The sequence below is a fragment of the Larus michahellis genome, chromosome 4 (assembly GCF_964199755.1).
Source record: "Larus michahellis chromosome 4, bLarMic1.1, whole genome shotgun sequence".
Taxonomy (NCBI): Eukaryota; Metazoa; Chordata; class Aves; order Charadriiformes; family Laridae; genus Larus; species Larus michahellis.
In genome coordinates, this window is record NC_133899.1 from 53,883,366 (window position 1) to 53,908,709 (window position 25,344).

General features: G+C 42.1%; 1 protein-coding gene across 4 annotated transcripts; it reads left to right on the forward strand.

Annotated features, from left to right (window-relative positions):
- Positions 1 to 3,082: 3,082 nt before the first annotated feature.
- On the forward strand, positions 3,083 to 21,119 carry LOC141742478 (serine/arginine-rich splicing factor 5-like). 4 transcript variants are annotated; one of them, XR_012586721.1, is made up of 9 exons: positions 3,083 to 3,203; positions 5,482 to 5,620; positions 9,152 to 9,222; positions 10,004 to 10,090; positions 12,403 to 12,475; positions 15,419 to 15,662; positions 16,386 to 16,459; positions 17,380 to 17,490; positions 19,605 to 21,119. XR_012586721.1 is itself a non-coding variant. In XM_074584883.1 (8 exons), the coding sequence occupies exons 2-8, from the start codon at positions 5,495 to 5,497 to the stop codon at positions 19,894 to 19,896; spliced, it is 834 nt and encodes a 277-aa protein (XP_074440984.1). In that variant the 5' UTR covers positions 3,107 to 3,203; positions 5,482 to 5,494; the 3' UTR covers positions 19,897 to 21,119. The 4 variants fall into 4 exon arrangements, 2 of the variants coding, with proteins under 2 accessions (XP_074440984.1, XP_074440983.1); XR_012586720.1 differs by lacking the exon at positions 15,419 to 15,662 and having other exon boundaries at positions 16,361 to 16,459; XM_074584883.1 differs by lacking the exon at positions 15,419 to 15,662 and having other exon boundaries at positions 3,107 to 3,203.
- Positions 21,120 to 25,344: the final 4,225 nt, after the last annotated feature.

Here is a 25,344-nt window from a genome sequence, read left to right on the forward strand (position 1 = left end):
CACTGACACAATTCCAGAGGCTGCAGAGATGCAGGATAAAACTAAGAAAGATTTAATTGGGCTTCCGTCATGACTTATCTTCATTATTGCCAGTAACGCAAACCCTTATCACTCCCATACCATTCCAAGTCTACCACCTAAGGAGTTTTTTTTTCCTGCTTCTGAGCTTCTTACGCAGCAATTCAGGCCCACAGGCACACAGAGACTCTGGTGCTACTCCCATAATAGTCCAGCTCTGCTACCCATGCAGAATTTGCATATAAAGAGTGATAGGGCTGCCATTTTGAATGTCCTGGAAGGTCTTATCAAATAAAGAAGTAAAACAGCCTTACAACTGAACATTGTATTCAGAGGTGCTGGAGCACCTCTCCTATGAAGACAGGCTGAGACAATTGGGGTTCAGCCTGGAGAAGAGAAGGCTCTGGGGAGACCTTATAGCAGCCTTCCAGTACCTAAAGGGGGCCTACAAGAAATGTGGGGAGGGACTCTTTATGAGGGAGTGTAGTGATAGGATGAGGGATAACAGTTTTAAACTGAAAGAGGGGAGATTTAGATTAGATATCAGCAAGAAATTCTTCACTGTGAGGGTGGTGAGGCAGTGGGACAGGCTGCCCAGAGAAGCTGTGGATGCCCCATCCCTGGAGGTGCTCAAGGCCAGGCTGGATGGGGCTTTGAGCAGCCTGGTCTAGTGGGAGGTGTCCCTGCTCAGGGCAGGGGGGTTGGAACTAGATGATGTTTAATGTTCCTTCCAACCCAAACCATTCTATGATTCCATGATTCAAAGTTGTAAGACATACTTGCCCCAGCTACAGCTGCCCACTTTTTTAACCATAGTTATCTGTGTTAAGCTGTCACATGACTCCGTTTTCTTAACAAAAAGAGTCCACATCAGTTGCCTTGTGGCCAGAGCCAACAGCATCCTGGGCTGCATTAGGCAGAGCCTTGCTGGAAGGTGAAGGGCAGTGATCCTTCCCCTCTACTCAGCACTGGTGAGGCCACACCTGGAGCACTGTGTCCTCTGCTGGGCTCCCCAGTACAAAAGAGATACAGACTTACTGGAGGAGGTCCAGCACAAGGATGACTGCGGGACTGGAGCATCTCTCATATACGGAGAGGCTGAGAGAGTTGGGACCGTTCAGCCTGGAGAAGGCTGAATGTGTGCAAATATCTGATGGGAGGGAATGAAGAGGATGGAGTGGGACTCTACTCAGTAGGGTCCACTGGCAATTAAAAGCCCTGAAATTTCATCTGACCACAAGAAAACACTTTTTTACTGTAAGGGTGGTTGAACACTGGATTGGGCTGTCCAGAATGGTTGTGGAGCCTCCATCTGTGGAGATACTCAAAATCTGACTGAACAGGGTCCTGGGCAACCTTGGGGGTTGTACTAGATGATCTCAAGGGGTCTCTTCCAACCTAAATGATTCTGTTTATTATGGACTGTGGGAAAGCAACAGAAGATCGGCGAGGAGGTTTGTAAATACACTCAAGTGACTTGCACCTGGGGTGCTGGGAAACACATATATCACACTAATTGTTGTTCAGTCTTGGGTGCTTGCAAGTAAAACACTTGCACTTAGATAACATAAGTTTGCGATGGGCTCAGGGACACCTTATCTAGCCGCTTGAGAATCCTGGGCTGTTGTTGAAGATGATCAAAGCACAGTGGAAAAACTATGCCTGTTTGAACCCTTTAAATACCAGCGAGAACAGGGAGTCCATGCACGCTCTTGCTAACAAGGAGACTCTCACTGCCAAGGACTCTTGCTAACAAGGACTCTCACTCCGCGGTGCCTGCGTCCCCTGCTTGTGTGCCTCTGCCCGGGTGTTGCTTCGGAGATTCCCCGCTCTCTGAGGTGTTGAGATTAAACTTGTTCTTTGCCTTTCATCCATGGTTTTGTGGTTGTTCCTGCGTCCTGCCTGCATTGGCTTACACATGGATGTTGAATATCTCCACCCTAAAGGATAATTAGGGGGCAAGAAACTGGAATGATGCCTGAAATCTAACATACAATGTCATAAATGTAACTTAGATATTTACTCCAAGTTAAATCATGAAATCCAGACATGATGCTACCAGAGGAGGGGAAAAAAAAGAGCAAAACAAACTGTAGCTATATTTAAGCGTCTGGACAGTAAAGATTTAATAAGCTATGCTATGCTCTCCTGAAGAAACGGACAACAATTTTATCACACTGTGAACTGATATGAGTTACACTGTAAGAATTCCATAAAATGAGTACATCTCAGACACTGACAAACCGGAAAAGTAGCGTGCTGCAGATGTATACACATGGAAAAACTGCTTCTGCCCAGCAGCTCCATACAAGCCTGTGTCTTCACCAAGGTTTCCCCCTGGTGTCAGCGACAGTAAGCGTATTGCGGTTTTACGCAAAGCAGCCTAATTCTGTGTACGAGAACACGGTAGTTAGGGATTTGCCACGGCGAACTTTGTTGTCAGGAGAACTGTAGTTGCCGAGCTAAGGTGTAACACTTCGGATAAACTCTTCGGACGTGTGCCTTTGCTCCTCCGCTTGCTACCTAGCACAGATACCCGCCTTTTCGGCTATGTCTTGGTCAAAAGCCACAGGGCAGTTCGGCACGGAGTGGAATGGAGGGGTCTTGGCAGCAGGCTGACAGGGACGCACCGGCACAGCATCACTTCACCGGGAAAGGCATGGGATTGACTGATTTCAGGGTGCCCCACGGCAGGCGCTGGCTGCCGGCGGGCTCCTACCCTTCAGCGCGGGCCTGGTGGCGGCAGGAGGCCCCTCGGCCTCCCCCTGACCCAACGGCCTCGCCGCTCGCCCTCACCGGGCCGCAGCCCGCCCCGGCCCGCCGCACCCCTCCGGCACCCCTCACCTCCCGGCCAGAAGCCGCTCCCCTGGGGAACCCTCATCCTCAACCCTCTCATCCCCCGCAACCACCGTCCCTCCGCCCCCAAAGCCCCCGCAGGGCCCCTAGCGCGGCGCCCGTCCCCCGGCGCCTACATCTCCCAGCGTGCAACGGGGCGGCCCCGGGGGCGCGGGGCGCGGCCGGGCCGCCGCGCGGCACGCTGGGAATGGTAGTCGGGCGTCGGCGGTTGCGCAGCGCCGGTTGGGGGCGCGCGGCGGCGTTGGTCTCTGGTCGGAATACGGCAGCCATTGCCGCCGCCGGGAAGAGCCGGTGCACTCACGGCCCGCAGGACTCAGCGCTCGGCGACGGTGAGCGGCCGCCCATCCTCGGCTCCCTCGGTGGCGGGAGGGCCGGGGGAGCGTCGGGCGGCGAGCTGCGAGCAGGGCTTCGCGCAGCCGGGCCCTGCTGCGGGGCGGGGACGGGCCCGGCCTTTCTTGTGGCGGCGCCGGGCTGAGGGGAAGGAGGCTGCGCTCGGAGGCCTCGCTGGTGCTGCGGGCCCGGGCGCTCGGCGGGCGGCCCGTGGGTGATGGAGGCGCGGCGGCAGCAGGCTTTGCGGACGGGAGGGCTGATGGCGGCGGGTTTGCTCGGAGGGACGGCTGGAAGCCGGCGGGGCTGGCAGGTGAGCGTAAAGCCGTGGCGTCCGCCGCGAAGAGGCGATCGCCGCTGGGTGGGCCGACACCTCGGTGACGGGGCACCCCCGGAGAGGGCCCTCCCGCCCTGGGGGAGCGGCGGGTCTGGCGTTGCCCCGTCCCGTCTCGGCTCGCTCAAAGAGGCGGATGAGCAGATGGCCTTTGGCTGCGGCCCCGTGCTTGCCGGCCTGCATGTTCGATCTTGTGAGCCGCTAGTCAGCAAACGCATTGTGCTGGGAACAACGTGTGAAGCTCTGCGACTTGCAGGTGTCGATACAGATCTCAGATCCATTGTGCTCCCTTGGTGTTTAAATAAGTCGTTCGTGCACAGTTTCCACGTTCTCCGCTGTATCTGTGACAGTTTCTCGGGCAGTCAGTTCCATCCACCCCATGTAAATTTCCTTCTGTGATTCTTCTCTCTTCCTCACTTTGTTTCCCTAGAACGAAGAACTAAAAGTATCGAGCAGCAGTTATGCAGTCGTTTTAATCTGTCAAGTCTATGTTGTTCCCCAAATGAGCACTGTTGGCAGAGTGACTGTTCTTGCCGTGTTTTAGAGCATAGTTATGTAAGTCTGTCCTTCCTCTGCAAAGGCCTGGCTTTTGCTTAATACTGCTGGCCTTGCCAGTGTTTATGGTAAGGGTGCATCGGGGGAACAGTCTGTCGGAACACTGGCTACTCTTCGAGGGAGCTGATTCAGTCCTCTGAGCTGGATTTGCATGTGGGCATAAAGATGCAAGTGTGGGCACAAAGGAGGGAATGGTTACAAAGGGCAGCATAGGCTCTTGTAGGGGAAGCACAAAACTTTTCACGTGAAAGTGATTAAATAGCTATCACTTCAGGTCACGGTTCGGGGACAGTTTAGGCTACGTAAGTGCTGTCACACTTCTGCCCTTTGGCCCATAGGAAGCCCTATACCTATACCCTGCCTTCCAAAGTTCTGTCACTTCTCTGATGGCGTAGTGAGCCCGAGGAAAGATGATAATCGATAGAAACCTAGTGGGTGTTAACACACAAGGTACATCATGCTAATTCAAAATTCTGCATCCAAATTGTCTTGAACTACTTTCACAGCTAATGCGGTATGTTGTCTGTTTACTGTCTGCTTTACAGACCAGTATTGTAATATAAGATCACATTGTATTACCACTCCTTAGGGCCTGGATTCTTTGGGTTTTGTATGGCAGCAAGCTCACAGAGTGAGCCAAATAAATAATATTTTCCAGTTACAGGAACTTAAAAATTAAAAATTTTAAATCACATAAACTGAAAAAGTGACATACTCAGGGTAAACAATGGAGCTTCGATAAAATATCTCAGATTTTGTATCCTGGATCAATAGATCTGAAAATCTGAATATTCAAAATGACCTTTGCTTTTGCCATTGAAATCTGCGAATAACAAAATGCTTCTTCTTCGTAACTTCATAGACTGTTAAAATAAGGTATTTTATGGTTAGTGCAAATCGAAGTAATTTGATGACTACCATTTATCTTTTGGATGGTAATGTAATTTATTGCAGCAGTTCTTTCAGGTGAAAACCAAAGTTTGAGAATGTTTTCTGTTATCCCAATGATTAGTGTAACAGTTTTGTTTTGTTTTTGTTAACAGCTCTTAGCTCAGTAGATTCATCTTGGAGCTTATAGAGTGGGTTTTTTCATGCTCTGTGGTGAAAAAGCCTTATTAGTCTAACAACAAACAGAAACATTGTTTCAAATACAAGAAGTCTTTATATGACTAAAAAGGACGAATTGGGAGTTCTGTCTGGGTTCTACTAGAAGTCTGTAAGACAGGATTTTCTCACTTCTCTGGCTATAGAGAATTGGATTTTGAACATATATACTGGGGGGACAATAAAATCAAATCCTATTTAACCAAGATTTCTGAGATGTAAAAGTGATCTTAATCACCCTATTTTAAGTTTGTCGATCTGATAAATAGTGCTGTTTTCTTTCTTAGCATCAACCTTAAGATGAGTGGCTGTCGTGTCTTTGTTGGACACTTAAGCTCACGTGCTCGGGAACGGGATGTGGAGAAATTCTTCAAAGGATATGGACGTATACGAGAAATCCATCTAAAAAATGGATTTGGATTTGTGGTGAGTAATACCTTAATTTCCTTTCTCTTGCTTGCAGGTACTAGCCTTGCTAGGCTGATGTCAAGGAAGGGAAGACGGTCTAGAGAATAGTAGTTCCAATGGAAAATGGAAAATATTAAGTATACATTTCAGACTGCTTTTCAGATGTTGGAATTACAGTTTCAACTGGGTTTTGCCAGGTTTTGCTCAAAATCTTGGTAATATTCTAGCTATATTAAATACATTGTCTAATCATAGTCTTCCATGGATTTAAATTTTATCCCTTATTTCTGAAGACAGTATAAATATCCTGTAATGGCATTCCAAAACTTGACAAAGTCTTGACCTGGAGAAAAGTTTATACAGAACCACGTATGTTTCTCCCTCACTACTTCTGGTCTGCTTGGTCATATCTCTAAATAGTGGCCCGACATAAAAGCAAAGTACGTGTCTAAGACAACAGGTGTAATAGGTGCTTCCTGTTGGATTTAAGCAGCACAGCTTTTAACTCTTGTGCAGTTGAAGTTAGGCATATTCACCATTAATGTGTTCACGGGGCCTAAGTGTCTGTCAGACTATTAAATGAAATACAGTTTGTTGGATCTTAGTTTTCTGCCAATGCTTTCTAGTGCTCTGTGCTCCTAAACTGTTGTCCAGATTTTTTACAGCTTTACATGTTCCCACGTTGACTCAGGATCAGCCTGTTACTTAACTGTTATTTCCTGAGAACTGAGAATTAGCTGTTCTGCTGCACTGAGTTCAAACTGGAAAGGTTGATACTGCCCTTGCACTATGTCAGGCTTATATGTCATTTGTTCTGCCAAAATCAATCCCTTGGGTGAAGCTATGGGAAAAGAACAAAAAAGCAGGCTTTGCCTACGTTAGTTTCATACGAGTATTACTTCTTGACTCCTACACATGCCAGTTCCTGATTGCCCTGCAGTATGAGCTACTTCTTGTTGACTGCAACCAGGTAAATACCTGCTGGAGGTAAATGGTTGATCTAGACGTGAGCCTGAGTTTATTTAGTGTGTCCTTTCCAATTGCTGCTATTTCTCAATCGCCTTTCCCTGAGCATTGCTCTTCTCTTCTTGGGCAGGGCTGTTGACTCATTCAGGAACAACTTCTGTTCAACTCCTGTACGTGAGTCAGCCAACCCTCCTTCCTCTCTTCTCCAGTTCCTGGGCAGAAGCATTTTCTTTTTGAAGCTCGCTAATAAGCTTGAATAATTGTCCCATGACTGTCTAAAAAATTTAATTGTTCTCATGATGAAGAATTTTTTCCTTACATCTGAACAAATCTTTCCCTCGTTTTACCTGTCATCCTGTTACTGTGCAGCCACATGAGGAAAGCACTTCCATCGTCTCTGTAACTGTGGTTTAGGTTTTGGAAGACTGATTAGATCCCCTTTGAGCTGCCTTTTCTTCAGGCTGAACAAGCATGGCGCTCTCAACCTTTCTTTGTTCTCCAGCCTTCTGATCAGTTTTGGTGGCTCTCTGCTGGTCCCGCTCCAATTTCTCAGTGTTTGCCTTGAGCTGAAGGGACCAAAACTGGACACAGTGTTCCAGGTGTGGCCAAACAAATGCCAAGTAGGGTGGAATAATCACATCCTTTGGTCTCCTGGCTATACTCTTACTGAGGCAACCCAGGACGCGGTTTGCTTTCATTGCAGCAAGGCCACACTGCTGACTCACATTTAGCTGACTCTCCACAAGGATTTCCGTGTCCTTTTCAGCAGAGCTACACTCCAGCCACTCGGACCCCAGCCTGTTCTGCTGCTTGGGATTATTCTGTTCCAGGTGCAGGACTTCACATTTATCTTTTGTTAAAACTTGCGATTCTTGTTGGCCTAATCCTTCAGACTACCAAGGTTTCTCTGGGTTTTTTTCCTCCTGGTATATCTATTTCTCCTCCCACTTTAGCGTCAGCTGCAAAATTGGTGAGGGTACACTCAGTCCTGTCATCCAGATAATTTATAAATACGTTGAATAGCATTATCCTTTGTGGTACCTCACTTATGACGGGCTGTCAGTTCATCTTTGGTTTTGCTTATTTAAAATCTGTATTTATAAAACCTCTTACAAAACCAAGTGATTTTGATTTAACATTGTTGTAGTGTTAAAAGCATATTTCATTGTGCTTGATTGAAATCATTGCTTGATCTTTGAAATTAATTGTATTGACTTAAATTTTGTAGATTCCAGTGCAGAATGTTTTCAAACTTCAGACCATAAAGCTAGTAGGTAAAGCTAGATAGACTTGCAGGCATTGTTTGTTAGAAACTTGCTGAAATCATGGGAGTTGTAGGTGCTAACTATTGATATTCTTAACTGCTGGGCCTAAATTAATTTTCTCAAGATAATCTTTGCATCATCATGCAAAGATGGGTGATGTTTCACTCAGTAGTGAAACAGATTTCACTGCAGAGGGGGTAAGATCACTTAAGCAATACTATATTGCTTCTGAAAAGCTGTTTATAGTTACGCAAACCCTTTCTTCAACTTAAGAAGCCTCTTCTCTGCTGTTCATTGCGCTCAAGCTGCAGTTCCACAGTTGTTTTTTTTCCCCATCCACACTGTTGGTTCAAGCAGTCCCTCCCCAGCTGCTTGTTCTCACCACTTATTTCTTTCCCTTCTCCCCTTGCTTCACATGGTGTCACCACTGTTGTTCAGCCACATAATGAACCTACCTGGGAAGCTGATCTAGTTGAAAAATAACAGTCTTTTTCACCCCACCTCCTGCACAAAGTGTGCAGTTTTTAATCTGGATAGGTTTCTTGACCTAGTTTCCTGCAGAGCTGTACAAACAGCTTTGCCAAGAACCAGTGGGCTGAATAGTGGGCAGAGGCTACTCGGGCTGACTAAAGCAGCATTGCTGCCAAAAGCGAAGCAGCAGATTCCGTTGCAACAGTATACGGAATTGCGTATTATAGCTGATCCAGACCCACAGGTGGCCAGTGTTGAAGAGGGGCTTATGTTTCTTACTTTTCTTACGCAGGCACCTTTTTGCCAGACTAGTGATCTGAATTCTCTCAGAAAAAAATCAGGAAGGGCTTTTTTTTATGGTTTATTCTTTCTTTGACAATTCAGTAAGAACTGAATCAGCTCCATAACTCTTCAGAGGGTTTTGGGAGTGCACAGCTCTCCTGCGTTTGGTTGCAGTTGGTCAGCTTGTGCTGTTATATGGATTTCCCTGTATGTAGATCTGTATTTTAAACTGAAGTAATCCCCCCACTTCTCTCCCCAAAAGTATTTTAAAAATTTCTGTAATAAACCAGGTAATTTAGTTAGTTTATTTTATACAGGTCCTGCAAATAGTTATACTGAAACAACTGAGGGAAGCAAAAGGAGTTTGCAGGGTGGAGAGAGAAGAAATGGTCATGAATGGGAACATCTTGGTTTTTAGTCATAAATGTACTAGGAATTCACTTCCTCCTTCAAAGTTCTGGCTGATACTTGCTGCAGAAATGTAAAATTTATAAAGAAAGCAGTTTTCTAGCATTTGAATGTACTATGAGGGAAAAATACATTTTTATTCCATTTTTCTTTCCAGGAATTTGAAGACCACAGGGATGCTGATGATGCAATTTATGAATTAAATGGTAAAGAGTTGTGTGATGAAAGGTAAACTTGATACCATAATTTCACTTACAAACAGCAAAAGTGCTTTGTATTCAAATACAGTGCATTAGCTTGTGCTCTGACACCTGTTTCTTGGGGCTCCATGGTGGGATACACCTTCCATATCTTTAGATAAAGAGATTCATTGGGATCCTGGCTACAGCCTTACATAGTTTGGGGCTACAGCCCCAAAGATAGTTTGGGACTGGAGGGTGTGGTGGTTTGGAGCAGGGCTGACTGGTTCCCCACTTGTACATGTTTCTCCTTCAAAGATGACTCAAGGTCTTGTCACCAGAAATATTGGTAAAAGTGAATTGAACTTATTTATTTGTTATTTATCTGTCGGCTTCATCATTTGGAGGGTTGCCCTTCGGTTTGCAACAACGTGGACTATAGTCGTTGTATATTACAGTAATTTTTATTTTGATTGTGGAAGTTGGGTTTAGGTCATTAGGTTGTTGTTACTTATTTTGGTACTTTTTTCCTTTTGTGGTTACTCTTGGGCTCTGGTTGAGCAAATTTAATTGTTCCAGTCTGAATTACAGACCCATGACAATTTTCATTAAAGTCTGAGGGAGATGAATGAGGCAAGAGAATACCACTGTTCTGGCTCTTTAAGAAATGCCAGTAACTGTGTTATAAATCATTGCTTGCAAGGGCAAGATAATTCTTGTTTGTGTACATGTGCTTCCAGTTGCGAAAGATTTAAGTCAGTGTCAAATACTTAAAGTTTGTGTTTTGTTTTAATTTCTGTTTGCTTGTTTTGTTTTGTTCCTATCATAAGGGTTACAATTGAGCATGCTCGAGCCCGAAGAGGAAGGGGCAGATTCCCACAACGGTTCAGTTATTACCAGTCGCAGAGTGGATCTAGGTAGGTGGTCTGGACTCTGTTTCCTACTAACAGAATAACTGCAGAACTGTACTGAAATATTGTTTTCTTTGTGTGGTTGGAGTTAGGGATTCAGCTCTGTTTCCTTGTATAGCTTCACAAAATAAGTTTTATGTTCTCAAACCTTGGAGGTCCATCACTGTTATTTACCTCCTCTGGCTGGGAGAATGTAGGTTTTAAAGCAGTTTAACTGGCTTACAGAGGTTCACAAACCTGTTGTGAAATGCTCCCTCTCCTTCTTGTAGGCACTACATCGGTCTTGCTTCCTACTGTTGTGGTAAATGATGTGAAGGAGTAATGCTGCAGTTGTATTGGCTGCTTTTAACACTACATCAAGAAAAATGCCAGAGTTTCTCTATTGAGGCTTTTGTCATTAAACTGAGTTTACAGGCTAAGTAGAATTATTGTAGAGCAGTAGTTCAAGGTATTTACTGTCTAACCAAGCTTTCACATTTCCAGTTGTACGGTTATGGAAATGCTTACTGCAGTACAGCATACAAAAGGAACTGTATTTGAGAAACAGTGCTAGGGCACAAGACACTATCATGTGCAGAAGTGCTTAAATACCAACTGATTGAGTTTGCTGACCGAGCAGGTGCCTTGCAGAAGGAGAGCCTCTGTCTGACGATGGAATCTGAAAAACAGGACATAGCTCATCTCTAGAATACCTGTAGTGGACATGAAGTATTTGTGGAGGTGTTCACTTTCGCATTTGAGCCAGTGGTGAACCTTGCACCAACTTGCAGTGGAGTTTGTGAAAGTTCTGCAGATATGCATATATTCCACCAAACAACTACGCATTACGTCTTTGTACTTTATATCGACCTGTGTGATGTAAATATGTATGGAATAATTTACTCTGTAGAGACATTCATAGCCGTGGCCTATGCAGAATACAGTTTGGAAGAACGACGAAGACTTAACTGACATAAATCTTTGCGTTTGTTTCAAAGTCAGAATTGCTGCCAGTTACAAACCAGTGTCTGGAACATCTAATTTGCATATGCAAGTATGCTAATTAGATTATTTTTTCTTTAGTGGCAGTAACCTTGATGCGGTATAATTGGTCCGAGGTCCAGGCTAAAAGTGGACTTTTAAAGTAGGAAGTGTGATTGAAGGTCGTGGGCATCTGACGTTGTAGTCATGTTCATGACGTCAGACTGCCGATGCCAGACAGGAAGAGACTGCCGTTTGCAATAATGGAAAAATGAGACTCAGCCTGCCAGTTTTGGGACTCTGGGACCTCTCTTTAAATGCCTGGAAGATCTGGATGTTCTGAAAAAAATTGGGACACTTTGAGGTATGCACTGAAATGAAATTGCCTATGCTTCAGTGTACAAATCAATACACACCATTTAGGATTATGTTTCTATGGGAGGAGAAGATGAGAATAATTTTCTCTAAGGTCAGTGTTCTTGATTCTTGAATCTTTTTATAGTAATACAAAGTAGTGCCATTGTTAGAATCCTGCATTACTTATCAAAAGGCTGGCATACCTTTTTCCATAGTTCTCAGATCCATTTGGACTCAGAATGACTAGGATTGGGAACAGAAATGACCTGCAAGGGCAGTATTCTTTCCAGATGTATGAACATTTTCAAGTCATATTTTCATGTTTGAGAGGGGCTTTAATTTTTGGTTAAGTGAAAAAAATCGGCTTTCATTCAGGAACTGTAAACTGCTACAGTTATTTCAGGGCAACCAGTTATCTAGCTCTCGTTTTACTAAAATAAGAATATTTCTATCCACAAAAATATCTAATATAGGTCATGGTGGCATTTATAAATATTAACAAGTGATTTGGAATTTAGAAGCACGAACTAAGATGCCTTTAAATTGTGCCTTCTATCTCCCTGACATAAAGCAGAATTTATCCTACCAACCAAAGAAATTTTTTTAAAAATTGCCCTTTATGTGAATATCCTCCAAAACCGTATACGTGAGCCAAGCCTGTCAAATACCAAAATTAAACTAATTCTCTTTATATTTTTTTTTATTCTCCTAGGCACTTGTTTCAGTGTATCTAGGAAAAATGGCAGCTATATTGACTGCCTTAATATAAAATTCTTCATCAAAATCCTTTCAAACCCTCTTGTAGCAGCTCTCTTCTTGTAGTGGACTCTCAAATATATTTTTGGCTAGGCAGAATCAAATCAGCAGTCCAGCAACAAGGAAAATACTTAAATCTCTCAGCAAACTATAGAAAACATCAGATTTCTTAAGTTCTAAATTCCTTACACTGGAGGCTTTTTCCTTTTTTTTTTTTTTTTTTTTTTTTTCCTGACCTCTTCTAGCCGGTATGGACCTCCTGTTCGTACTGAACACAGGATCATAGTTGAGAACCTTTCATCCCGTATCAGCTGGCAGGTGAGTTAACATCTTGTCTTCTTTTTTTACACCTTATTTTCCTACCCTGTAAGTAGACTGCTCTCAGCTTAATTTCTTAATAAAGCCATCATAAATATTTAACCTGAATAAAGAAAACAAGCAAAAGAGCTTCAGTGATTGCTAAAAACTAGCATTCAAAACTTTGGGTTCACAGCTGTGCAAATAAGTTCTATAACTAGATTTTGTAGTTGGGAAGTGATTCTTGCTTACTTGTGTTTACCAACTGATAAAACCTTTGAAGACTCTAAATTGTTGCTAAATTATTGCAGCATAGCATCCATTCAGACTGTCATCCTTTTGTATTGTTACACCTGGAAGTGCTTGCCTTTGGTTTGAGTGAAATTTAGGGTCTTGTCTTATGTTTCACAAACTACTTTTGTGACATGATGCATGATTGAAAAGCCTGGTAATACGTCATTAATAAAGGGAATCTTAAGAAAGCTACTGTGTAAAGTATAAAGTATGCTTACTGTAGATATTTTTTTAAAAAACCCAAACTTTCAGTAATTGTATTTTGAAGCTTTCTTGCCATCTCTCTTTTTTTTTTTTTCCTTTTCACCTCTTGCTAATGTTTTGCTAATTTTTAGCTGGCTTTTAACAGAATAACTACATAATCAATTCCATTAGTTGTATTCTGCATAGTATACAGTCTATAGAAAGTTTACTTTTTAAGGGCATAGCAACGATGCCATTTACAAAACGTGAGTGAATAGTGGAGTTTAGTCGTGTTCATTAACCTTTATATTCTTTGAAAGAGACTTTAATTACTGTACTGAAAAATGCAGTAGAACATGTTGAACGTTCAAAGCCTTGGTCTTACAGCTAAATCCACATGAGGAGGCTGTTAGGCTTGCCTGGAGCTCCACTGATGTGTTTCATAAGAGCTTGGGTACAATCCATGCAGATAAATGGTTGAACTGGGTTTGTTTATCTTTTGCATGACAGGTTCAAAAGGTTCATAATTGTACAGTTCTATTAATTACTGAATAACTAAAAAAACAACTTCTGAGTTGATGTGATGAGCATTAATCTGAATACCTTCTGGTTTGCTATGCAATTACATATATGAAGAGATCACTTTAAAACACAGCAATTGGAAACTACAGTAGGGACCAGAGAAGTAAGCAAGAATGAAGTATTAAGGAGAGCAAATCCTGTGATACTGTTTAGCGTTAAATTCATAATTTGAAAAAAAAATTAACACTTCTGTAACTTTTTTTTACTTGTGAATATTTATAATGGCTTTATGTGTACTTACCATTTTAGACTGAAGCCCACCCAATTCAGATTTCATGCTGATGAATCTTTAGGATTCTAATTAAATGTTTTAATGACTCTCTCAAATATGTTATAAGTTAGCATAAGAGACTTTACTTCTTGATACCTGCCTAAATAGAAATTGTTTGAAGCTAAAATCCATATGCAAGCCTCATTTCATTTTTGAAGCTGTACTGCTTTGATACTAACTATAGTGTTTTAACTTCTTTCAACTATGCTGCTTACACAACAGATTAAAATAGCAAACACATTAACAGTAGTGGCATTATTCTTCCTTTCTAATCCCTGAGTTTCTAGCAAGCACAATCAGTGCTGCTGATGGAACCTTCCTTTAAAACTTGCATGCATAATTTCGTTTTTGGTGTGTGCAGATCCCTGTGCTTATAGAACTTCTGTCTCCTTTAAAAGTTACTCTGTTGGGATACTTAATAAAAAAAACCAACAACAACAAAAAGAAAAAAAAACAACCAAAAAAACCCCACAAAACCCCCACCACAAATAAAATTTGTATTCAGATCAGTTTCCTCAAATTGTTGACTATATTGTTAACAGATAATCTCATATCTAAGTAGTAGACAAACTGTCAGAATTCTCCTTATTTAGCAAACATATATTTGTGCGTGTTCAGAGCTTTCCAACCACCCTCATTAGTTCTTCAGTATCTTTGAATTTTCAAGCAGTTGGGAAAGTAGATCTGTGTTACATCAAGATGTAATTTTTAATATGTGTTTTTCCTATTTATGGTTGTCCTACACCTTATTTTATTTTGCTGCTAAGGACAACAGGGTATTCTTGTGCTGTTTAAAGTGAACCAGAACAGTAAAGTTAGGATAAAATTTGACTGTTCACTGATTTCTGCTAAGTAAAACCAGATAACTTTAAAACATTCCCCTATGAAGAGTAAATACTCTGTTGAGCTTGTATTACACATGCACACTTACTCTTTTTTGAACAATAATGTTGACATCTTAATCATGTTGACATTACTATCACAAATGGTATTTCATGATGATGATCCTTAGTATTCAGCATATAGTGTGTCAAGTCTGTGGGGCCTCGATTTTAAAGTCTAAAACTATTGAATTAGAAAATAATTGCGTAGATTAACATTTTCTAACTTCCTTTTGCCTTACCAGTCCTGGTCTGGTTAAGTTCTCGTTGACTTGAGCAGAACCAAAATTCTGTTCTTCATCTCTAAATTGGGATAAACATACTGAGGTTGAAGTATAACTTTTAATGGTGCTGTAGGGCCCATTTTTCATTTGCTGTTAAAGTTTCTTTGTGTTAAACATGTGTGAAACAAGGGAAATACCTACGAGTTTGCATATGCCAGTTTTTAAAATAAATCTATTAAATTTTAATTAAAATATTAGATAAAACTAAGCCTTCTTATATTCTGTGGCAAAGGTTCTAAAGTTTTTCTTGGCTTTTTGTTTTGTAGTCTTTCCTTTCTTAAGCATATTTCTAACCAAGTGCATTTTGAACCTCTTCTAACAACCTTGATTTGGTTAACCCTCATTTTTCTTGTGTGGAGGAAAAAGAACCAAAGATTTGGGGGTTTTCTAGTGGCTGAAATTCTAGGGTTTGGCCTGTTCTGAATTTTCCTTTTGGTTCCTATGACATTCCTGTTTTTTGGCAATCTAGATCTTGGTTTGCCTGGGTTTGATCTCGATTGGCTAGCACAGATCATCCTCGGGTTCTTTAGCCACTTCTGGAGACTATGTCCAGTGCTTTCAGGGCCTCTGGTACCTCCGTGAAGCATATTGCTATGAGCCATCACTCTGCCTTTCTCATGTAAGAGAGTTCCTCTTGGCCAGCTAGGTATTGGACAAGCAACTCTTTGCTTAAGGTACCTTCTTTTATCATCTGCCACTTGTGGCGTGTTGCGGTAAGTAGTCTGGGATTATAAAATAACCAGATACTGTTTGGTAAAAGTACTGCTCTAACTTATACAAATGTTTAGTATTTTAGTGACCTTTTACATTATTTGTTTGTACTTTATCCTGTTGCTGAGCAAGTAATTTTACAGTGTCTGCGTGTTTAGCCTCTATTAAGTTAAATGGAAGGGTGTCTATTGACGTGGCACTGTAGTGTGACAGATATTCAAGTGAAATATAAGAAAAAGATGTCCCATGTAAAATCAGTAATTTTATAGTAATTACACCTATTTGCTTTTAATTTTGCTGTGAAGCTGGGGGAGGTGAGCATATGGAATGAGTTTGTCTACATATATTGGATTGGTATTTAACTGGGGTGTTAATGCTTATAGTCCGTCATGAAAATTTGCATTTAATACTACGTTGTTTTTCATCTGTTCTGATTTCAGTGCATATGTATTTTAAGTGTTTTCATAACAGCTGGTTCGGGGATGCAGGATTATTTTAAAAGCAGTATTTTACGCACTATAGTTGTAAAAGTGAGGGGTTCTTTCTGTATGCAGCTGATATTACATAGACTGAGTTTCAGAAACTTTTTTCTAAATTACATATATTTATAGAAAAATATAAAAGCATTAAGCAGTTTTAGCAGAGAAAGCTTTAGTGGGTATTATGTACTGCTAGCTGACTCGTCTGTTTCCTTTTTAAGGCTAAAATGTTAACTTTTGCTGCAGGACTTGAAGGATGTAATGAGAAAGGCAGGGGAGGTTACCTATGTGGATGCACACAGAAACAACAGGAATGAAGGGTAAGTTAATTTTGGGTCCAAATCTGTATGATAACTGAAACTGTTAAGATTATCCTTTTAACATAAAAGAAATGAAACATAAACCTGTGGTGTGGGTTAGATGCTGAATTTTCTCCAATTAAAAAAAAAAAAAAATCCTGTCAGAAAGTAGGACTTCAGAAGTGGTATTGAACTCAGTCTCTCCTCCTTACCATGAAAACAAAGTCAAAACAGAAGAAGGGGCAAAACCTTTCCACAGTTCGGTTCTGCTGTCTTGGACTTAGAGTTATTAATGTATAATAATTTATGATCTAATTATGACTCCTGAGGCTAGAATAATTCCTGTCCATGGCTTCTTTCCACTGGTTCAACAGACAAAGTCATGGGAAATCAACATAACCAATCTCCACAGGGAATACCTACCTGCCTGCTCTCCATTCTTAATTCTGCAAACTACAAAGGTCCTGCACGACAAAGCAGGGGAGAGGGAATTATGAATGGAGTGTCTTTGCTGGTCAAACAGTGCTCTAGGGCCACTGCAACCAAATGTAACTTAGACTTTTTTTGAGGGGAAAACAGATTAAAAAAAACAAACACAGGATTTTTCTATTCATTGTTAAAAATCTAAATAGGGCAGGAGAGTCTGCAAGTTTATTTTGTTTCTTGGACAGCTTTAGAATGCAATTTAGTGGAGGACTAAAAGATATTTCCCCAGCTGGTGCAGTTTTGTGTAGCTTCCTGGATTTTTTCCATCTCGTTGCAGATGAGAGTTTTGTAAAGATTTAAGAAAATGTGAAAGGTATGAATAGCTAGGACTGCTAGTGTCATACTTTCCTGTTAACCAAGTTAACAATTAGCTTTTCGAAGATAAAATACCGAGCTGTGAATCAACAGAAAGTTGTTTGATTTTTTTTTTTTTTGTCTTTCCTGATGGTATACAGGGTTGTGGAATTTGCGTCTTATAGTGATATGAAGAGCGCACTGGAAAAATTGGATGGCACTGAGCTGAATGGACGCAGAATTAAACTGACTGAAGATCACAGAAGGCATAGGTATGTCACCTGACCTGATAAAATTCTGCTGAGGTCATGGATTTGGGTAGCATCAATGCCAAAGTTTTATTATCTAATTCTTTGTCCCTGAGCTAAATAGCACAGCACAGAACTACTTTCTAGCAGTGTAAACAGATCTAGATAAGAACTAACTTGCTGAAAATAAGGTAAATAGAATACTGTTGGATGACAGTAAGGAGAATTTTTTTTTTTAAAGATAAAACTGTAGCTAAATGAAAGGCCTTTTTTAAAAACATAGGAATTTTGGTATTAAAATAATTGTAATTTAATAGAAAACTGCTTCACAATCCTGCGAAATGGCTCTCAAATAGTTGTGAAAGCCAACCTTTTAATGAGAATAAAAGAAAAAGTTAGCTTGCTTGCATTATTCCCAAAGCAGTTCTGCCATTTGGTCATTAAAAAAACATGTTAGCTGCAGCCCTTTCATTGTCTCTCTTAAAAATAAATCAATTTCTTTTCACAAAAAAGGATGCATAACTAGAGAAGGTGTTAAACTCTCAGGCCTTAAAATGTACTGGTGCTCCATGCCTTTAGAGACATTTTTAGCATCTTGAAAGAAACCCTAACTAATTTGGATGGTTGTTTCCATAGAGAATAAATACCACAGGTATGAATTTTCATTTCTGTGCTTTTCTTGACTAAAAAATTGGCTAAAAAAAAATGTTTGTCCACTCCTGGGGCGGGGGGAGGCATCTTTTCTCAGGTAAGTCATATTTTGGCAAGCTAGCAGAGATTGTCAAGGCTAGCAGTTCCTGCTCCCCTTGGCCTAACAAGATATTATGATGGAGCCTGGACAGCTTTTGACACTGTCTCCCACAGCATCCTCATAGGGAAGTTAGGAAGTGTGGCTTAGATGAGTGGACAGTGGGGTGGATAGAAAACTGGTTGAAAGACGGAGCTCAGAGGGTCGTGATTAGGGGCACAGAGTCTAGTTGGAGGTCAGTGACAAGTGGTGCTCCCCAGGGGTCAGTACTGGGTCCAGTCCTCTTCAATATATTCATCAATGACCTGGATGAAGGGATAAGAGTGCACCGTCAGCAAGTTTGCTGATGACGCAAAATTGGGAGGGGTGGCTGACACACCGGAAGGCTGTGCTGCCATATAGAGAGACCTGGACAGGCTGGAGAGTTGGGCAGAGAGGAACCTTATGAAATTCAACAAGGACAAGTGTAGGGTGCTGCACGTGGGGAGGAATAACCCCATGCACCAGTACAGGTTGGGGGCTGACCTGCTGGAGAGCAGCTCTGTGGAAAGAGACCTGGGAGTCCTGGTGGACAACAGGATGACCATGAGCCAGCAATGTGCCCTTGTGGCCAAGAAGGCCAATGGCATCCTGGGGTGCATCAAGAAGAGTGTGGCCAGCAGGTCGAGGGAGGTCATCCTCCCCCTCTACTCTGCCCTGGTGAGACCGCACCTGGAGTACTGTGTCCAGTTCTGGGCTCCCCGGTTCAAGAGGGACAGGGAACTGCTGGAAAGGGTGCAGCAGAGAGCTACAAAGATGATTAGAGGACTGGAACACCTCTCTTATGAGGAAAGGCAGAAGGATTTGGGTCTCTTCAGTCTGGAAAAAAGACGACTGAGGGGGGATCTTATCAACGCTTATAAATACTTAAAGGGTGGGTGTCAGGAGGATGGGGCCAGGCTCTTCTCAGTGGTGCCCAGCAACAGGACAAGAGGTAACGGGCACAAACTTGAGCATAGGAACTTCCACCTAAACGTGAGAAGGAACTTCTTTACTTTGAGGGTGGCAGAGCACTGGAACAGGCTGCCCAGAGAGGTGGTGGAGTCTCCGTGTCTGGAGACATTTCAAAACCCTCCTGGACACATTCCTGTGCAGCCTGCTCTAGGTGAACTTGTGTTGGCAGGGGGATTGAACCGGATGGTCTCCAGAGTTCCCTTCCAACCCCTACCATTCTGTGATTCTGTGGACCATAGCAGAAATCCAGCAGTACTCTGAAGTAACTGAATGCTGTGCATAGTGCATTCAGATGTTCAGATGGGTGTGCTGTGCATGCGAAGTAGTTGAGAATTTAAATTGAGGTTTTTAAATTCAGTAGGATGTGAGACTACAGCTCTTAATTGTGTTTCTCTAGAAGCAGATCTCGATCGAGGAGTTACTCAAGATCTCGCAGCAGGTCCAGGTCTACAGGATCTTCCAGATCGGACAGCCGGTCCAGGTCCAGGTCAAGATCAAGGTCCAGGTCCAGGTCTCGTTCTCGATCCCGGTCCCGATCTCGATCCCGGTCCCGATCTCGCAGTCGTACACCTAAAAAGAGTTACTCCCAGAAAAGCCACCGCTCCAGCTTGCTAGCTTCTTCCCCATCTCCCTCTTCTTCGAAAAGAAAATCTCGTTCTAGGTCGAGCTCTGCTCATAGCCGTAGTTAACCTGCTCTTAGAGATGTATTAATGCATTTAATTTGATTCAAGTTTCTTGAAGACTTGAGACAAATTATACATGCGAACTGGGAGGGGATGAGTTAACATGATGAAAGCGTAACCTCCTCTTACATTGCCAAAGTGCCTGTCATCAAATAGGCCATCTCTGTGAGGAGGGGCTGTCAGCTTTCTCCTTTCAGTGAAGTCTGGAGTGGGAAGTCTCTTTTTTTATGTTTTTTCCCTGCTATTAGTAAACATTTCTATCATAGATATATTATGTACACATAATGCTGAGGTAATGGGATGAGACAATACGCTGCTTTCTCCCTCTCTTGCCCTCACTTTCCCCTCCACCTCCAAGGCCTTTGACTTCCAAAATACTACGTTAGCTTTTGTCCTTGGTATTAAGTCCCCGAGAACAGGAAGTATAGATTTTATTCCTTTAAGGTTCTGTGGCTGCTTTTCTGTGTGAGAATGAATGGACCAGCTGAATTTAGAGTTCACTTTTTTCCCCCGTTGCTCGGCTTAACAGGCTGTTTTAAGTTCCAGCTTTAAATGACCTTGATAATATGCTTAATTTGCAACAGACTTTCAGGAATACACATTGGTCAGTTGAATATCGCTCATTTGGATAGTGAATCGATACAATGTTAACCAGTAACGAAAGCTGGAATTTCCTGTTAAAATGAGACATACCATCCAGATGTCAGGATTATTGGGAATCCATTATACTAATTTTCCAGTAATTCACTAGTATGTGTTATTGTATGTAGAGGCCTTATTTGGCAGGTGACTCCATAAAACTGCACAAAAATGTCAATATGCATGTCCATGTTTTTGATGTTTATAAAAGTGACATAGCTTTCATACCCAAAAGTATGATACTGAATAATGTGTGTATGACTAGCAATAGTCCTGATGGAAAGGAAGGTTATTTTAGTAACGACAGCAGCAAAAATCCCAGGAAAAGTGTAGTCAGTTGTGACAGGAAATGTTAATCATTTGAAAGCATAAAGAGGATAATTTCTTTAAATCTCTTAAATGCACAGTTGTTTTGGTCTTTTTCCACTGCAGATACTGTTTGTTCTTATAATAATTTGGAATTACATTTTTTTTAACTTCTGTATTGTTAAAGAAGGGAAACATTTTGGAAAAATATGTAAATTAATCCCAAAGTCTTACATGTGTTTAAATGTACCATTCCTAATAAAATAAAACCTTTTTCTGGCTTACTTTGCAGTTTTGTTTAGTAACGTTGCTGTTGTTCACTTTGTACAGTCTTGCAAATGTGATCACAAGGAAATTTATTTGAAGGTGTATCCATATGGAAGCAAGCAAAATGTAAACTAGAAACCAGTTATGACAGGTAAGTAACCAAATGCTGACTAGTAGGAGGACAGGATAGGATTTTCCTGTCATGGCCATCAGTGGCTGTTTGCACGGATGCCAAATAGTAATTTTTCTCCAGTCCTTGCAGAAGATTTGTGTGACACCTCCTTGTCCACCAGTTCAACAGAAGAACCAACAACCAAATGGCCATAGGTGTTGGAATCTTCCTATAAGTAAAATAATTCGTCACTTGAAATACGGTTCCAGAGATTCTTATATTGCCCACAGTACTTCCGTGCATCAAAGTCTTCAAGGCTGACACCTTTTTTAGAACAAATTACTGCTAAACATGTTCTTTGCACGCATCTTGGTGTGATCTGAATACGCTAGCAGTTCAGAAAGAACAGAAGGAACAAATAGGAATCACTTTGCAGAGGAATCTTACCAGATTCTGTTGGGAAAGCTGGGGTATGCTCAGCTGTGTTAATCGTCAGTGTTGCTTGCTTTAGTAAATTTGTTACACTGCCAAAAATATTTCCAGCAACGTCCACTGCTTAGCCTGAGACCTTTGTTTACCTTGCAAATACTTTAAATATAGAGCTAACATAGGTCTTGTGAATTTTATTAATTCTTGATTCTTTATTGTACATAATATCCCTTCCATGATTTTCTGTTGATTCAACCAGCAGTGGCATTAGTAAGATGAATATAGACCAAAGAACCAGCCTGCCCTTCCCCCCAAAAATTGTTGTGCTTGCAGACATAAATACATACATGAACCTAAAGCCTGGTCTACCCGTAGATTTGTGTTGCTATTAATCCTGGTTAGAAGTACATTTTTTAAAATTTATTTTAAATGGTATGATTGAACTGGTAGTGGTTTAGTGTGGAAACACCTAGGACTATTTCTTTTCTGTGCTGGCGTAGTAGCAGTTTAAACGTCTTTGCCAGCACAGCTGCCTCCAAGTAAACTGTATGTAGTACTGGTTTCTAAATGTAGCAACAGGTAACTCGGGACTGCAGATTGTAGGGTGGTACCAATGCAACGTGACGCGATGCAAAAATAGACCTCTTGCTAATTTTTTTACATGTTGTTCGAGGTGGCAAGCAGTGGCTCTTTGTTCCCCTGAAATATACAAAGGTGTTTAGGTGAGGAAAAGGTGAGCTTTGGAAATACTAAGAATAGCAAATCTGATCTCTAGGGAAAGATTTGTTTATGGTAGATGTGAACTTGGCAGCTTTCTCAATATTTGAAGGGCAAGGGTAGGAATCTTTAGCAGCTAAAACCAGTTTCCTTAAAGGAGAGGTCGAGTCTCTGGTTACTCAGCTCTTAGTTGTTTCTTTTGGTATATTAATTTAGATGCCTGTAGAAATAATGGATTTTGAAGCCCAAATTTTTACTGTGCATGTGACTCTTTTCCATGGCTTTTTCCGTGTCAAAAAAGCTTAATGCCTTAAAATGTATGTTGGGGAGCAGGCAGAAGGGTGATCTGATTCCTGCCCTCCCCCCTGCCCCCTCCCCCCATTTCCTGCTGTGTCACCACATTATTTTTTTTATTATTTTTACTTAAAGAGCACAGACTATGAATAGCAGATTAGATTTTTTTGCCTTTAGGGAGGAAAACAAAAACCAAACCAAGCCTCAAGACTATCATATCAGGAAGTCCTAACAATTTTGAGCAGGTTTCAGAGCAGCACAGCCCTGTTTGGCACACGGTAGAGTTGGAAATGAAAGCTACATTTTTCGTTGGGATTTAAAGTTTTGGTCTTACCTGACATGTAAAATGAGCTAAAACTGCATACACTCAATTGCTTTGATGAAGGGATAACTCAGTGCCACTCTTAAGTTGGTTATGTCTGACCTCAACTTGGAACAAACCCAATCTGGAATTTGTAGGGCGTATGAGTTGATGCTAGAGGGGTTAAAAAGACGATTCAGCAGCCTGAATAAAATACTTGCTTGGTGATCAGCAAACATGGAAAAGTCTTGAGAGGGAAGAAGAGGGACTGGGGTAGATAGAAGCTGTGAAGTGAAAAAAGGACAAGAGGGGAGTTTGAATTTTGACAGGTGGCAGTTTCGGTGTCAAAGACTTATTAGATAGACCACAGAAAGGAATATAACTCATGACAACAGTTCCAATTTAGAGGTTTCCTCCAGCATGGTGATCTTGAGATATACAAATTGGGGAAGGTGTGCTCGTTTTTTCTGTTTAAAAATATTTGGTGTTCTGCTGAAGAGCGAACAGTGTAAAGAAAACTAAAGTTGTACCTGTGTTCCTGTGAGAAGATCATACCTATAAGGCAGGTAAGCATCTTGATTGGTAGACATAGTCTTGTTTGGTAGACTCTTTAGGGAACAAATTATAGGCTGAAACTTGGCTGAACTATTAATGTATTTCAGAAACCAGCTTATTTTAAAAATAGAACATCTTTAGACTGTGTTGGGACAAATTATTTATCCATATCAGGTGCCTTAGTTCCAACTTTACAGAGGACAGGAATGTAAGCTCCACTTTAAAATAACCATAAATAGACATCTTTAATGTAGTAAAGTCATACCTTTTACAGGCAGCATGTTCCAACATCTAACACTTTCCATGAGAAAGCTGGGAATCATCCCTTCCAACTGGCAGAAAGCTTCTGCTCTCAGCCCTGCGAAGTTGAAAGGAACAAAGCGCTGAAGTCATGATGCATCTACAAGTAAATCTGTAATTACTTCTACCTTTATTCTGCTAACCCCATCCTTGAAGAGCGGTTTTCACAAATTTCTCCTCAGCAAATGGAGGTGACATAAGACAACATAAATGTTAAATTTACATTAGATTCAAAGGTTCCAGTTGTACCTTGGGGGTGCAGTTGGGCAATATGGCAAGGATGATCAAGCAGCTTGCTGCTGGCAAGACAAGCTGCCATCCCTGTGCCTGCCCCTTGTCTTCTGCTAGCTCTGATGCTCATCTGATCCTTCAGAAGCCAGTCAATTATATCACAAAAAGTGGGTACTTCAGGTCTCCTGCAATACAGCTTTTCCCAGTCCTCTCTGGGAGGGAGGATGTGGCACTATGACCTGGGCTATAACTCCCATGTGAACCTTCTGTTTGCCTCCATCACAAGTATCCGATTTTTCCTAACGTTATCCTCCCGTTCTGTTCTCCAAGCCGTCAGTCTCCAAACAGGACACCATCACCACTCTCCTTCTGCCCAGGATTTCTTGTGCTTCTCTTACCACAGGATATTTTCCTCCTGGGGGGAAGCCTTATTCTGCAGCTTGCAGCACAGGGCACAGCTGGAAGTTGAGCACGGTGACGAGTTGCATTTAGGCAAGTGGCAACATCCCACCCCAAAAATAAGAGTATATTTTCTGTGACATTTATGGCACCTCTTTATCACTTAATTACATTTTTGTCAATTTAACACAGGGCTCTCCATCCAAGGGTATCGCAGCAGTTTGTGATGATAAACTTTATTATGCTTGGCCACATCACATCTCTGCTCTGCAGAGGAGAAAATTAAAGCAAGTGGTGGGTGTGCTGACCTGCGGTGTCCGGAGGAGGAGATCAGGAGGAGGAAGGTGCCCACGGGAAGGCCGGGATTCCCCAGGGAACAGCTTGGGCTCTGACTCGTGCCATCTAGTGGCCGTACGTTCCTGGTGCAGCCGGGAAACGGGCTCGGAAGGAGTTTGGCTCCTCTCAGGAAAGAAAAAGTTTCTCTTTCAAAAATGAGGTGAAGTAGCAGCGTGCTTCCCAGGAGGAAGAAAAGCCCCGGGGTCCGTACCCGCGGTGCTCTGCCATTGCTCCAGTAGAGAGGGTCAAGGACAATGAGTTCTGAGGTGGGAACTTCTCAGCCCTGCCTGCTCCTCCTGCTGCACCCTGGTCATGGGCTGAGTCCTGTACAGTTCCCAAGTGGCTTTAGTTTTCTTACAAGGGTTTTGGAAGCATGTAATTTCCAGTCTGTTTCCTTCATTCCCCCTCTTTAGCCATTGTTTGCTGGAAGACTAAATGCTCTGTGTGTACAGTACCTGAGGGCATGTTTCCCATTTTACCAGCCCCGCAATCAGTCACCCCTCCACCCCCTCTCTTTGCAAACCTGCAAGAGAGTTGTTAGCTTTTCACCCTGGGGGTGATTTACTAG